Raw genomic sequence first — 16,747 nt, forward strand, 5'->3', positions numbered from 1 at the left:
TAATAAATAGAATGGAAGTTACGTTTTTTATAAAATCACTCAGTTTTATAAACTATGCAATACTTCTAAATTAGCAGCTTTAGGCACTTGACAACATTTTTCTTTAAAGCGGCAATCAGCAGTTGACACAATAACAAAGCTTGTGTCCCGCCCCTGTTTTGGTAAAAAGCTGAGGGATGGGGCTGGAGAAATGTAACCACTGTCAAATTCATAGAAGAGCTATGGGTGCAAGGACTGACCACCCATGATATAAACTTTATGGTTGTAACCGTGTTATGAGTGTTTGTTTAAATTTTATTTGATTACAAACTCTGGAGGAAAACAAGCTTATATATTGGGTTGTGATGGAGAATGGCAGTTGAACTAAGCTCATGAGACATTTACAAGTTATATTCTTCAAGAATCCACAGGTACATATCATTAATTTATGTCCTAAAATGGATGAAGCAACTGCAGATTGCCCCTTTAAGCATCATGCAAATGTGTGACATCACAGATAAGTAAGGAAACCAAAATAAAACATGGACATTGCTGTGCTCATATCTAGCGACCTCATATCTGAGGTTGATATCCCAGTGTTTAGAGGTATATAAACACCAGTTGACTCAACATTTTTATTTATAATATCCATTTCACTATCAAGTCTATTGTTGAATTTTTGCAGGAAACAAAACAGCCTTTTTATGTTAACGGTGTTGCAATACTGTCCATTGAGCCCAGATTAAAATATACGGTGTTTCATATGATGGTTTTATCTGTCTTTGAGATGCAATGAACATTGGAGCTCTGACCAAAAGCTCCTAAATGGCTGACCTCTTTGCCTCTCCAACAATCTTAGGCAACCATTGAAGTCCTCATCAATCTTGTTACATATGATTTCTTTTTTTGAGGTATGGACTCATTGTGTAACCTGTCACCTATTGTCTGTTTGTCCTCTTTGCATTTTTTAGTTTGACCTTTTATTTTAGGTTCCTCCTCCACCGTCCTCACTTCCTCTCTCTCCTCTATTGCTGCATTCCGTTTATTTTTTAATTTTTTGGAGGGGAGTCCTCTACAGTTTCTGATTGGTTGGTTTTCTCTATCGTTAGTGTGTTCCATCTCCTCAGCCTCTGGAGCCACCTCTTTGTTCTTGGACAACTTCTTCTTTTTCATAATAGTGTCTGTCAGTCACTGGGAAAAATTCACGATTTCATTGACATTACTGTTTTGTTTAGAAGACTGTCTCTGTATAAGGAGCAATGACGTGTATTCATGGATGCCAAGAGAAGCCATGGTTCCCAAACAAAATGACCAAGAAAAAAAACATACATTTTTTTGTATCTTTCGTCTCTCTCTGTTTCATAAATGTTCTTCAATTCGCAAAAGAGGCTGAATGTATCTCACCGGAGAAAGCATCTGAGCGGACGAAACATCACCCCTCAGTCTCAGTACAGTGGGGGAAAAAAGTATTTAGTCAGCCACCAATTGTGCAAGTTCTCCCACTTAAAAAGATGAGAGAGGCCTGTAATTTTCATCATAGGTACACGTCAACTATGACAGACAAAATGAGGGAAAAAAATCCAGAAAATCACATTGTAGGATTTTTTAGGAATTTATTTGCAAATTATGGTGGAAAATAAGTATTTGGTCAATAACAAAAGTTTCTCAATACTTTGTTATATACCCTTTGTTGGCAATGACACAGGTCAAACGTTTTCTGTAAGTCTTCACAAGGTTTTCACACACTGTTGCTGGTATTTTGGCCCATTCCTCCATGCAGATCTCCTCTAGAGCAGTGATGTTTTGGGGCTGTCGCTGGGCAACACAGACTTTCAACTCCCTCCAAAGATTTTCTATGGGGTTGAGATCTGGAGACTGGCTAGGCCACTCCAGGACCTTGAAATGCTTCTTACGAAGCCACTCCTTCGTTGCCCGGGCGGTGTGTTTGGGATCATTGTCATGCTGAAAGACCCAGCCACGTTTCATCTTCAATGCCCTTGCTGATGGAAGGAGGTTTTCACTCAAAATCTCACGATACATGGCCCCATTCATTCTTTCCTTTACACGGATCAGTCGTCCTGGTCCCTTTGCAGAAAAACAGCCCCAAAGCATGATGTTTCCACCCCCATGCTTCATAGTAGGTATGGTGTTCTTTGGATGCAACTCAGCATTCTTTGTCCTCCAAACACGACGAGTTGAGTTTTTACCAAAAAGTTATATTTTGGTTTCATCTGACCATATGACATTCTCCCAATCCTCTTCTGGATCATCCAAATGCACTCTAGCAAACTTCAGACGGGCCTGGACATGTACTGGCTTAAGCAGGGGGACACGTCTCGCACTGCAGGATTTGAGTCCCTGGCAGCGTAGTGTGTTACTGATGGTAGGCTTTGTTACTTTGGTCCCAGCTCTCTGCAGGTCATTCACTATGTCCCCCCGTGTGGTTCTGGGATTTTTGCTCACCGTTCTTGTGATCATTTTGACCCCACGGGGTGAGATCTTGCGTGGAGCCCCAGATCGAGGGAGATTATCAGTGGTCTTGTATGTCTTCCATTTCCTAATAATTGCTCCCACAGTTGATTTCTTCAAACCAAGCTGATTACCTATTGCAGATTCAGTCTTCCCAGCCTGGTGCAGGTCTACAATTTTGTTTCTGGTGTCCTTTGACAGCTCTTTGGTCTTGGCCATAGTGGAGTTTGGATTGTGACTGTTTGAGGTTGTGGACAGGTGTCTTTTATACTGATAACAAGTTCAAACAGGTGCCATTAATACAGGTAACGAGTGGAGGACAGAGGAGCCTCTTAAAGAAGAAGTTACAGGTCTGTGAGAGCCAGAAATTTTGCTTGTTTGTAGGTGACCAAATACTTATTTTCCACCATAATTAGCAAATAAATTCATTAAAAATCCTACAATGTGATTTTCTGGAGAAAAAAAATCTCAATTTGTCTGTCATAGTTGACGTGTACCTATGATGAAAATTACAGGCCTCTCTCATCTTTTTAAGTGGGAGAACTTGCACAATTGGTGGCTGACTAAATACTTTTTTTCCCCCACTGTATGTTCAGTGTAAAAGCGTGTACTGAATGACAGAGTCATAGACCATTTAGGCAACATGAAAGAAGAGGATGGCATTGCCGTTTCTCTACAAGTAGGGTGAGTCAACATGTTTTTTCTACTTGTACACACAAGCGCACACACACACACACACACGGTTTTCTTTGCAACTTGTGGTAACTCTCCGTGGTTCTAAATCAATAGTTGTTTAGTTGTCTGAAGATGTCGGAAACATTACCTTGCTTGACCATGCTGTAGGTCATGTAACTGTTTGTTACATGCAATATGTTTTGTGGAATTCACCGGACAGATGTTGCTCAACGGTTTTGTGTTGAAACAAAGGTGTGGTTGAATTTATTCTGCCACTGTGTCTTCTTATTGTCTCGGCCTATATATTACGGTGTGAAGGAATATGAACTAACAAGATTTATAGAGCAAACAACTCAATTATCACAACACATAGGTTGTAATACAGCAAGAAAATTCTTGATTGACTTCCCCAGTGATTTTACCCACGCACCGCTACTGATAAGGAGGGTATTAAAAGTCTTCAGAGGTATGCTCACATTAAAACAACAGAGTAATGAAAGACAATCCTATCTCTGTTTCTGCACATAGTTATTTCTGTTTCCCACAGCTGTACAGTTTTCCATATTGAGTACCACACAACGATGTTACTATCATGACACGTAAACATAACTTCCTGAGTCAAATGTGTGAATCTGTACAGTGACGTTTTTGTCTGTGAAGTAACCTCGTCCCCAGGTTCAATTGCTACAGAGAGAGAGCCAGCTGGGTGGAGATTATCTGTGAGTAATTAATGCAGACCAGAGTCAACCCAGAAGTACTTATACAGATCCTACTGGGGATAATAACAACATTAGTCACACTTGTAGAAAGAAAGCGTAACCAAACACGCTTCAGCTTGAACAAAAAAGGTAATAAGGTGCTTGACTGAGGGACTTGAAAATCCCCCAAAACATTCATCACCCCTGGACACTTCAACAGGTAAATAAATACATTTAAATAAACTGGAAAATAAAGAAAAGGCTGTTATGAATGCGTCCAATGCTGAAACGTAAGCCTGTTGCTTTAAATACAACAGATCAGTGCAGACAGAGAACTGAAGAGTTGCAGTATTCTACAGTGGTTTTAAAAAATCCACATTTTACTTCACCAAAAGGTGAGTCTTAGCATTTCTTTCTCTCTTCGTCTATCTTACTCTCTTTTAGTTCATTTCTATCAATTAAGCTAATTCTCACTGCCAGACCTAGCACTAAAACAGTTTTATTTAAATCACCATGTTTTTAAATATTCAAATTGAAGGATGCTTAAAACAAGCGAGCAAGTTATGCAGCTATTTATTCCTGATTATTTTCATGTTTGATCAATTCTGTGTTGGAGAACGTTGATGCCAAATGTATTGTAAATTAAGGTTTGATCAAGTACCTCTCTGTGACAAGTTACATTCTTACCACAGTAAAAACTAATTCAAATAATGGCATACTGTCAGATTCACTAATGAAGCATATTAAAATGTGGCTATAATAATTCACTCCTATCTTTGCTATTCCTAGTGAAGGAGGGCCTATTCCTAGTGAAGGATGGCCCTACTCCCCACTCTCAACCCTTTGGTGGAGTGGCAGTGTGTTTGGGAGTTATTTGTGTCCTGTTGGTGTTAACAATTATACCTCTCTGTGTCTACTGTGAGTATGTGGATCATAAAGACAAAATAATATGGAGAGGTGCAGGTTGAGTAAGCATGTCCTTCTCTCTACACAGTCAGCATCTCCCTCTCAGAGCACAGCGCACATTTGGTGAAGGAACTGGAGCAGCTAACAGATGACCATATATCCCTACTGGCAGCCAATCAGGACCTAATGAATCTCTACTGCAAGCTGAGTGCAGCCAATCACATTTTGCAGAGCGATTACATCAATGTGTCTACTGAAAACCAGCAATTGAAGGCAGCGAGGATGAACTTGTCAAGAGACAGAGATGGGCTCAATTGGACTCTTGGGGTCATATTTCAGTTGAAGAATTTCCCAGTTGATAACTACTGCCCATATAAAAATGCCAACACCAAAGGTAAAGTTTACATCCTAGTTAATATTTTCTCATTCATATGAATTGTCTCATATGCTGATGGTCCAGAATGTATGTCACAGTGATGCTTTATGTTGCTTTAAATGTCAAAAACAGTATGTAGCTGGTTGTAGTGGTCCTCTGGTGCTCAGTTGATAGAGCATGGCACTTGTAATGCCAGGATAGTGGGTTTCATTCCCAGGACCACTCGTACAACAAATGTATGCACGCATGACTGTAAGTCGCTTTGGACAAAAGCATCTCCTAAATGGTATATATTATTATTATATTACTTTGCATGTTTCATGTTGCACAGACAGAGAGTGCTAACCTTGTCAAGTTGGCTGGGTGCTGTTCCAATCCAGTTGTTACCTGTTTCTGCACATTAAAGTCCCATTTGGTCACCTTTGGAGGACCTGGCAAGGAAGCAGACAGCACTGCAAGAACAACAATGCCGATTTGGTTGACATAGACAGTCAAGAGGAACAGGTAGGACACTGCTACAGGTAAATGGGTTTAAGGGAGATTCACACAACCTTTAAAGGGTTACTCAAGCAATACAAATGTCCAAAAAGTGAAATAGGAACCATATTAAAATATGTGATATATAGCTACTGTATGTTCAAGGAAATCCCCTTATAACATGAAGTTCATTAACACTGCTACAACTGTACTCTTTGTTATACCGTATGAAAGTGGTACTTCCTGTTGTCTCGTTTTGTAGGCTAAGAATGGGCTTCAAATAAGACTTTTCTAACTTTCGCCGATGTGTCTTACTTCTTGAGCGTCAAATATTTTGATAAAAGGAATTGGGTATGAGCAAATCAATACATGAATACGAATAGAATTGTATATATATATATCTTATACACTGAGTGTACAAAACATTAGGAACACCTTCCTAATATTAAGTCGCACCCCATTTTGCCCTCAGAACAGCCTCAATTTGTCAGGGCATTGACTCTACAAGGTGTTCAGAAGCGTTCCACAGTTGACAATGCTTCCCACAGTTGTGTCAAGTTGGCTGGATGTCCTTTGGGTGGTGGACCATTCTTGATACACATGGGAAGCTGTTGAGTATTTTTTTTTAACTGCAACGTTGCAGTTCTTGACACACTCAAACTGGTGCGCCTGGCACCTACTACCATACCCTGTTCAAAGGCACTTAAATATTTTGTCTTGCACATTCACCCTCTGAATGGCACACGTCTCAAGGCTTAAAATTATTCTTTAATCGGTCTCCTCCCCTTCATCTACACTGATTAAAGTGGATTTAATCAGGTACTCCCGAGTGGCGCAGTGGTCTAAGGCACTGCATTGCAGTGCTAGCTGTGCCACTAGAGATCCTGGTTTGAATCCAGGCTCTGTCGTAGCCGGCCGCGACCGGGAGACCCATGGGGCGGCGCACAATTGGCCCAGGGTAGGGGAGGGAATGGACGGCAGAGATGTAGCTCAGTTGGTAGAGTGCTTGCAACGCCAAAATTGCGGGTTCGTGTCCCACGGGGAAAAAATGAAAAATAAAAATAATGTATGCACTCAGTAACTGTAAGTCGCTTTGGATAAGAGCATCTGCTTAATTACTAAAATGTAAATTTAACAAGTGACATGAATAAGGGATCATAGCTTTCACCTGGTCAGTCTATGTCATGGAAAGAGCATGTGTTCCTAATGTTGTGTATAACCACCTTTTCATGAATTTGATTATATAAGCTTGAAGCCCATTCAAAACAAGTAGGGGGCTGACAACAGGAAACAGGAAGTACTTTCATACCTTATTCTCTTTCATTTGGACCCGATAAGATGCATTTATCCATAACGTTTAGACACTAACGCTCCCTCCCAAAACTGTGGATTACTGTTAAATGCAGCCTATTTATTTATTTCTACTTGTGGTTTCATGAATTTTTCATTTAGGAATTCATTCTTAACACTCAAGCCCACTATGATGAAGTACATGGGTACTGGATCGGCCTGACTGACATAGCTGAAGACGGTCAATGGCTTTGGGTTGATGGACGTCATCAGAAACAACAAAGAAGCATGTTACCTAGAACAACGCTTCACTAAAGGCTGGATTCAATCTGTATCGCGGAAGATCCACGTTATAGCTCAATTGAAAATCTATGTTCCCACTTTCGAGACTGCATTCACAGTCAATGCTGCATGTCGGAAACCATTATCTTTAAATCTTAACGTGGATCTTCCGCGATACGAATTGAATCCAGCCCTAAATCATTATTTTATTTGGTTATGTTTTCTTTTCACAGGTTTTGGAAGCGTCAGCCTGTGTGGGGTCGTGATTATGCTTTAACTAACCCAAACAAATGCACCTTTGGCTAATTGGAATGCTGCATTATGTGGCCAGAGAAACCGATGGATCTGTGAGAGTAGAGCATTAATATGGTCAGGGTAAATTGAGCCACGTTCACACAGTCAAAGATGTATTGTAAAGCAGTATAACAAAAAAACTATTGTGTAGGGCTTTCATAGGTTACATTTTTAATAAAATCACTTATAAACGATGCAATAATTCTAAATCAGCAGCTTTAATTGGCACTTCAGGAAATTCTTTAAGCATCATGCAAATGTACCTCACAACAGATAGTAAGGAAAGTTTCTTGAGCAAAGAAAATACATTACTGTGTTCATATGTAGCAACCTCATATCTGATGTTGATGTAACATTGTTTAAAACATCCATGTTGAGAACATTAACAATACAGGACCACCATACAGGCGGTTGGAATATATATATTTTTTTATACAGTCTGTAGTTGAATCTTTCCATACAAATAAATATGTTGACAAGAAACAAAACATCCTTTTTGCTTTTGCATGGTGTTGCAATAATGGCCATTAAGCATTAATAAAAAATATACTGCATTTCATTATATGGTTTCATGTGTCTATGAGATGCATTAGAGCGCTGACCCAAATCCCTGACCTGTTTCCTCTCCAACAAGGCAACCACTAGTCCTCATCAATCTGCTTTCTGTTGTTTAGCTTTATTCTTCTTTTTTAGAGGTATGGAGTCCGATACATTGTGCAACCTGTCCTCTACGGTCTGCTTGTCCTCTTTGCATTTTTTCTTTTTACCTTTTATTTTAGGTTCCTCCTCCGCCGTTCTCACTTCCTCGCTCTCCTCTATTGCCGCATCCTGTTTCTTTTTCTTTTTTGGAGGGGAGTCCTCCACAGTCTCTGATTGGTTGGTTTCTCTATCAGTGTGGTCCATCTCCTCAGCCACTGGAGGCTCCTCTTTGTTCTTGGAGGACGACTTCTTCTTCTTCTTCTTCTTCTTCTTGGTAGTAGTGTCTGAGTCAGTCTGTTGCTGAGTGGCACCTTCTCCCTCTGAAGCCTCTTCACTGCCTCCTCCAGCTTCACTCTCTATAGAAATGACAGCAGTTTCACACACCTCTCCATTTAGATGACAGCTCTCGCCCTCTTCCAACACCTTCCTCTTTTTTGAACGTTTCCTCTTGGTTGGCTGAGCGTTGTCTGCTGTATTATCCACAGGCATTAGTTATTCAGGAACCACCACCACCTCCCCAGTGTTCTCCTTTGAACTTTCATTATATTTGTTCTTCTTCTTCTTCTTTTTCACCTTTACTTCCATGTTGGTACTTCCGGAGACCACAGCAGCATCAGCATTCTCTTCAGCCACATTCTCATGGGTATCCTCGGAGTGATTTTTCCTCTTCTTCTTTTTGGCCTTCTTCCCCTGGGTCTTGTCCGTCAGTTCATCCTCAGGGCTCTGGGCAGCTGGCTGGGTAGTGGTGACGCTATCTGGTGTTGCAGCCGCTAGTTGGTTTTTCTTGCCATACTTTGCCATGAACTCTTGCTCCTGCTGCTCCAGTCTGGCTAGCTTGGCACTCATGGTAAGGCCGTGCCTGGCTCCTCTGTTGGGAACAGAAATAGGGAAAACCAATGTTTAGCTTCCTTATTAAGACATGCAAGACCAGGTTCAAACTATTCATCAACAGCACGCACCAAGATAGACACATTCATGTGATTTGTTTATTATTTGTTTATGGTTTATAAAACATATTGGTGACAAGCAACTTACTTGTGAGCGGTGCGTCCTCCACAAGCCTTCACCAGGTCAGCGTCTGATAGTCTATGCAAAGGGAGAGCGAAATAGCATTTATTATTTAACCCTTTGAGTACATAAAACCACTGTAGTTAACACTGTATTGGTTTAATCTTCACATTGATGATATGAAAACAAATAAGCTTCACAAACTGATATTAATCCCTGTATGGTGGTGGGTTTTATTGGGCAGTGAGGTTCTTACTTGGTGGTGCTGGACAGGTCCAGTCTCTGGTCCTCATCGTCAGAGCTGCTGCTATCATCTGTACTGGAGGACTTCTGCTCCGGCTGCTCCAGTCCTGCCAGGAGGGTGGCAGACTAGGAGGGAGAGATCCATACACAAAATTAATAAGAGAAAAAACACAGTTACAGTACAGTCCATATCATTAGCCTAAGTGCAGTATCTTACTGTATTATCAAGAGAGCTCATTGGCACAGATATGGAAGTGTGTTCCAGTTGTATTTGTCCACCTGTACCTTGACAAAGCATCCATAAAGTTTGTCTCTTCCCAGCATTGCTTTCGTTGGCTTCTTGTTGGAGATCATTCCTTCCTCTTCCTCCTCCACCAACTTCTTCACCTGCACACCATTCTAGAACAGAAAGGTGGAGATGTAGCCTAGGCCCAATGTACAGTGAGGGAAAAAAGTATTTGATCCCCTGCTGATTTTGTATGTTTGCCCACTGACAAAGAAATGATCAGTCTATAATTTTAATGGTAGGTTTATTTGAACAGTGAGAGACAGAATAACAACAACAAAATCCAGAAAAACGCATGTCAAAAATGTTATAAATTGATTTGCATTTTAATGAGGGAAATAAGTATTTGACCCCCTCTCAATCAGAAAGATTTCTGGCTCCCAGGTGTCTTTTATACAGGTAACGAGCTGAGATTAGGAGCACACTCTTAAAGGGAGTGCTCCTAATATCAGTTTGTTACCTGTATAAGAGACACCTGTCCACAGAAGCAATCAATCAGATTCCAAACTCTCCACCATGGCCAAGACCAAAGAGCTCTCCAAGGATGTCAGGGACAAGATTGTAGACCTACACAAGGCAGGGCTACAAGACCTTCGCCAAGCAGCTTGGTGAGGTGGTGACAACAGTTGGTGCGATTATTCGCAAATGGAAGAAACACAAAAGTACTGTCAATCTCCCTCGGCCTGGGGCTCCATGCAAGATCTCACCTCGTGGAGTTGCAATGATCATGAGAACGGTGATGAATCAGGCCAGAACTACACGGCAGGATCTTGTCAATGATCTCAAGGCAGCTGGGACCATAGTCACCAAGAAAACAATTGGTAACACTACGCCGTGAAGGACTGAAATCCTGCAGCGCCCGCAAGGTCCCCCTGCTCAAGAAAGCACATATACAGGGCCGTCTGAAGTTTGCCAATGAACATCTGAATGATTCAGAGGAGAACTGGGTGAAAGTGTTGTGGTCAGATGAGACCAAAATTGAGCTCTTTGGCATCAACTCAACTCGCCGTGTTTGGAGGAGGAGGAATGCTGCCTATGACCCCAAGAACACCATCCCCACCGTCAAACACAGAGGTGGAAACATTATGCTTTGGGGCTGTTTTTCTGCTAAGGGGACAGGACAACTTCCCCGCATCAAAGGGACGATGGACAGGGCCATGTACCGTCAAATCTTGGGTGAGAACCTCCTTCCCTCAGCCAGGGCATTGAAAATGGGTTGTGGATGGGTATTCCAGCATGCCAATGACCCTAAACACACGGCCAAGGCAACAAAGGAGTGGCTCAAGAAGAAGCACATTAAGGTCCTGAAGTGGCCTAGCCAGTCTCCAGACCATAATCCCATAGAAAATCTGTGGAGAGAGCTGAAGGTTTGAGTTGCCAAACGTCAGGCTCGAAATCTTAAGGTGGGACAAAATCCCTCCTGAGATGTGTGCAAACCTGGTGGCCAACTACAAGAAACGTCTGACCTCTGATTGCCAACAAGGGTTTTGCCACCAAGTACTAAGTCATGTTTTGCAGAGGGGTCAAATACTTATTTCCCTCATTAAAATGCAAATCAATTTATAACATTTTTGACATGCGTTTTTCTTGATTTATTAGTTGTTATTCTGTCTCTCACTGTTCAAATAAACCTACCATTAAAATTATAGACTGATAATTTCTTTGTCAGTGGGAAAACGTACAAAATCAGCAGGGGATCAAATACTTTTTTCCCTCACTGTATATCCATCCTGTATGTGTGTGAATGTGTGTATGTGTGTGCGTGGCCTAGTGGTAAAATAATCTGTTTCATTTCACACACCACTTCTGAGGACTTACCTCGCCAGATTCCACTTCCAGGCTCGAAGATGCTTTGTTGAAGACGTGGTCCCACCAATGGAAGGTGAACTGCTCCCCTTGACGATGTCCCACCCCTCCCTTGTCACATTTCACTTTGACTTTGATAGCCTCCGATATACCATTCTCCTGCCGACCAAGACCTTTACCTGTGAACAGTGAGGGGTCTTCTATTAGTGGTAGAGTAAGAACATTAGATCTAACACGGAATTAGATAAAACTGGCACCTACTACTAGTAGGGACGTCCAACATTCAGACACTATGGACAGACACTATGGAGGCTCTAGGGGACCTTATATAGACAGGTGTGTGTGTGTTTGAGAGCAAAACAATTTGTTTACTCTCTAAATGGTTAAATTAGTGAGAAATAGATGTCATTGTTGCAATAGTTTGTGAGTGGGCAACATATACAATCATCTTAAATTGACATGTTTAATTATTTTGCCATATTAAAATTGAATATTGCGCTAATTTCCCTAATGTGGACAGTTTTTTACTACAGTGCATTCGGAAAGTATTCAGACCCCTTGCATTGTTCCACTTTGTTACGTTAGCCTTATTCTAAAATTGATCGTTTTTTCCCCCTCATCAATCTACACACAATACCCCATAATAACAAAGCAAAAACAGTTTTTGAAATGTTTGCAAATGTATTTAAAAAAAACTTAATTATCACATTTACATAAGTATTCAGACCATTTACTCAGTACTTTGTTGAAGCACCTTTGGCAGCGATTACAGCCTCGAGTCTTCTTGGGTATGACGCTACAAGCTTGGCACACCTGTATTTGGGGAGTTTCTCCCATTCTTCTCTGCAGATCCTCTCAAGCTCTCAGGTTGGATGGGGAGCGTCGCTGCACAGCTATTTTCAGGTCTCTCCAGAGATGTTCAATCGGGTTCAAGTCCAAACTCTGGCTGGGCCACTCAAGGACATTCAGAGACTTGTCCCGAAGCCACTCCTGCGTTGTCTTGGCTTTGTGCTTAGGGTCGTTATCCTATTGGAAGGTGAACCTTCACCCCAGTCTGAGGTCCTGAGTGCTCTGGAGCAGGTTTTCATCAAGGATCTCTCTGTACTCTGCTCCGTTCATCTTTCCCGGGCGGCCAGCTCTAGGAAGAGTCTTGGTGGTTCCAAACTTCTTCCATTTAAGAATGATGGCGGCCACTGTGTTCTTGGGGACCTTCAATGCTGCAGAAATGTTTTGGTACCCTTCCCCAGATCTATGCCTCGATACAATCCTGTCTCGGAGCTCTACGGACAATTCCTTTGACCTCATGGCTTGGTTTTTGCTCTGACATGCACTGTCAACTGTGTGCCTTTCATGTCCAATCAATTGAATTTACCACAGGTGAACTCCAATGCAGTTGTAGAAACATCTCAAGGATGATCAATGGAAACAGGATGCACCTGAGCTCAATTTCGAGTCTCATAGCAAAGGGTCTGAATACTTACGTAAATAAGGTATTTCTGTTTTTTATTTATTAGTTTTCGCTTTGTCATTATGGGGTATTGTGTGTAGATTGACGAGGAACATTTTAGAATAAGGCCGTAACAAACAAAATGTGGAAAAAGTCAAGGGGTCTGAATACTTTCCGAATGCACTGTACCTTACATTTTCAACCCATAACATTTAGTGGAATTACACATCCTTTTACCTCAGATTGGTGACGCTAGTATTAAAAGAATATAGTAATCACGATGACATCAGATTGATTGCTTAAAGCTGATCAATATCTTTGGTTTTGTACCGTTGATTGTCACACGTGCTGGGATGCGCAGAACGTGCCGTTAATAAAATGGCACGAAAAATTTGGGGCAGTCACTCTATAAAAGTCGCTGGCCACACCAATGGATTTGACAGTCAAACTATCACTTAAAAAACAGCCAACCGTTGTCACTGTTGATATCCTATGGGTCTTGATAACCCAAACGTTGTGATTCGTTTAAGTTAACAGAAAGTGGTTCGTTCCCTTTTTCGTGATGGCAGCCTCCCGAAATCAACATACGACATTCCAAAATATAGATATAAGCCTTCTACAAGTTCTCATCTAACCAACCATGTACAGGTTATTCAAGGTTTCTGTGTGGCCTTTGAAAAGTGTTAGTTTAAACAGCGCTACACCCCAAACGTTTGCCCCCTGATCAACACTTCAAAATGTAGCTAGCTGTCTTCTACAAATTGTCCCTCTAACCAGTGATGTACACATTATTCCCAGAGTCCATGTGGTTTTCGATATGAGTGATTGACAAATAAGTGTTGCGTTTCTTTTTCTGTTTTGGCGACCCCCAAATCAAAATGCATCCCCCCAATGTAGCCCACTGTCTTCTGCAGGTTGTTCTCTAACCAGTGATGTAAAAATATCTCCAGTTTTCATGTGTTTTTTAGTTTCAACAGCGCGTACAACCCGATTTCCCCCCTAATCGATTTCAGTGATTTTTTGCCATATTAAAACAGGGTTTTTGGTGCATGTGCAGTTTAAAAAGATGCCCATAAAAAAAAAATCTAAGTAACATTATTACCAATTGTTGCACATGTATGATAGTACATTTTATGCTTAGGTTTTCAAGATATCACAAACTGTTTCTGCATATTGGTTATTGATTTGGACAGCATCATTTTCAACATACGTTTTAGGAATATAAATGTAACTTTCAACATTCCTTTCCAATGGTATTGTACTTAAATCAGGTAAAAACTGCTGAATGAGTCCAAAAACGTACTGTGATGGATTTCTTTCGATGATATACCAGAAATCACCAAAACGGGTTTGCCCTGCCTACTAATGTACTAGCAAGTTCAAGCTGACATATGTGTCGTAGTCCCCTGTAGCTCAGTTGGTAGAGCATGGCGCTTGCAACGCCAGGGTTGTGGGTAAATGTAAAATGTGTACACTTGATATAGAAACTCCTGCCTGTAATCTTAAGATGTTAATTAGCTAGCACATTGTCCATAATTAATTTACTATACTGTTACTAAATACATTTCTGAACATGTAACATTAAAGTTACCTTGTTCCCAGCCATGACGCAGTAGCTGTTGCTCTGCAAACTTCAGTCCACGGCTCTTTTCCTGAACAGTTTCTGCCATTTATTTCTAAAGAAATGAACATGTTAGCTAGCTATATTACAAAGCATTTGTCAGGTCTTCAGTCTCAGATGTCAACATTTATGTATTAGATACTTGAACAGTAATGCACAAAGAATACATTATTTTCTAAAATATAATATACAAATCCATTTGCAAGTCCCCAAAAAAAGACTGCTCAGTCAAAGTTCAGTTTGGGTTTTGTTAATGTCAGCTAACAAGCTAGCTAGTTTTAAGAAAACGTTTACACTTGAATGCAAGTCATTACTGTGCTTATAAGGGCTGACTATGAAATCATAAACAACAACCGGGGTAATGGAACTAGTTATTTTACCTATTGTCTGGTTATTTAGCCTCACATCGTCGTTCAAAAGGGATAAATTAAACGTTTTCACAATTCTACAGGAGCCATGAGGTACATTCAGCAAGCTGACATGACGCCGGAAGTGACTACACTTCTTCTTCTTCAATGAGGTTTAGCGGCGGTTGGCATCCAATTAATATGGCATTACCGCCACCTACTAGACTGGAGTATAATGCCCTTATACTTTGCTGGAAAATACAAAATAAAAATAAATCAACAAATACCCTGCCATCTAACCCTACACTCACCACCCTACTCCACTATTTAAATCTTTCTAGTCCTACCTCAGGCCAAAAGCCTGAAAGGACGGGTCACCACCATTCAACACGCCCTGTAACTCTTCTGATGTCAAGTCTCATACACCTAAATACCTCTCTGCAGCTGCCACCACAACCTCAATTTTCTGCGACTTACATTCCATCCCTGCAATACAGTTGAAAACCATTGCTATAAATGCTAAAAATCCAATCTTACTGAAGCATATATCACTGGTTGTCCTATCCCCCTGTACTGGTACAGATCTACTACTCACACCACTCAGGATCCCTCTCCCTTGACCCATCTTCCTCTACTTTCTTCACTGCCTCAGCATACAGCACTACTCTAACCCTGGAAACCTCAACCTGCCTCTTTCGCACCGGACATTTCTGATCCATAGCCCCATGGGCACCCCTACAATTAACACATACCCCTACTTTCCCCAATGCTACACATTCCCTTGTCTCATGCCCATCTGCACACTTCTCACACCTAGGAACCTCCCTCCTACACACTGCTGCCACATGCCCATAAGCTTGACACCTGTAACAACATAATGTACAGTACCAGTCAAAAGTTTGAACACACCTACTCATTCAAGGGTTTTTCTTTATTTTTCTACATTGTAGAATAATAGTAAAGACATCAAACTATGAAATAACACATATGGAATCATGTAGTAACCAAAAAAGTGTTAAACAAATCAAAACATATTTTAGATTTTAGATTCTTCAAAGTAGCCACCCTTTGCCTTGATGACAGCCTTGCACACTCTTGGCATTCTCTCAAACAGCTTCATGAGGAATGCTTTTCCAACAGTCTTGAAGGAGTTCCCACATATGCTGAGCACTTGTTGGCTGATTTTCCTTCACTCTGCAGTCCAACTCATCCCAAACCATCTCAACTGGGTTGAGGTCGGGTGATTGTGGAGGCCAGGTCATCTGATGCAGCACTCCATCACTCTCCTTCTTGGTCAAATAGCCCTTACACAGCCTGGAGGTGTGTTTGAGGTCATTGTCCTGTTGAAAAACAAATGATAGTCCCACTAAGCGCAAACCAGATGGGATGGCGTATCGCTGCAGAATGCTGTGGTAGCCATGCTGGTTAAGTGTGCATTGAATTCTAAATAAATCACTGACAGTGTCACCAGCAAAGCACCCCCACACCATAACACCTCCTCCCCCATTCTTCACAGTGGCAACCACACATGCAGAGATCATCCGTTCACCTACTCTGCGTCTCACAAAGACACGGCGGTTGGAACCAAAAATCTTAAATCTGGACTCATCAGACCAAAGCACAGATTTCCACCGGTCTAATGTCCATTGCTCGTGTTTCTTGGCCCAAACAAGTCTCTTCTTCTTATGTGTGTTCTTTAGTAGTGGTTTCTTTGCAGCAATTCGACCATGAAGGCCTGATTCACACAGTCTCCTCTGAACAGTTGATGTTGAGATGTGTCTGTTACTTGAACTCTGTGAAGCATTTATTTGGGCTGCAAGCTGAGGTGCAGTTAACTCTAATGA

The 16,747-nt window shown here is 41.3% G+C and overlaps 1 protein-coding gene across 1 annotated transcript; it reads right to left on the reverse strand.

Annotated features, from left to right (window-relative positions):
- Nucleotides 1-7,645: 7,645 nt before the first annotated feature.
- LOC311114465 (G patch domain-containing protein 4-like) lies at nt 7,646-15,050 on the reverse strand. Its single transcript, XM_084157194.1, has 7 exons — nt 14,937-15,050; nt 14,527-14,611; nt 11,501-11,667; nt 9,682-9,795; nt 9,410-9,522; nt 9,181-9,231; nt 7,646-9,013 (listed from the first exon to the last, which is right to left on the reverse strand). Exons 2-7 carry the CDS (start codon nt 14,603-14,605, stop codon nt 8,638-8,640), a joined length of 900 nt encoding a protein of 299 aa, XP_084013320.1. The 5' UTR covers nt 14,606-14,611; nt 14,937-15,050; the 3' UTR covers nt 7,646-8,637.
- Nucleotides 15,051-16,747: the final 1,697 nt, after the last annotated feature.

The sequence above is a fragment of the Coregonus lavaretus genome (genome assembly GCF_964263955.1).
Source record: "Coregonus lavaretus genome assembly, chromosome: 3".
Classification (NCBI taxonomy): domain Eukaryota; kingdom Metazoa; phylum Chordata; class Actinopteri; order Salmoniformes; family Salmonidae; genus Coregonus; species Coregonus lavaretus.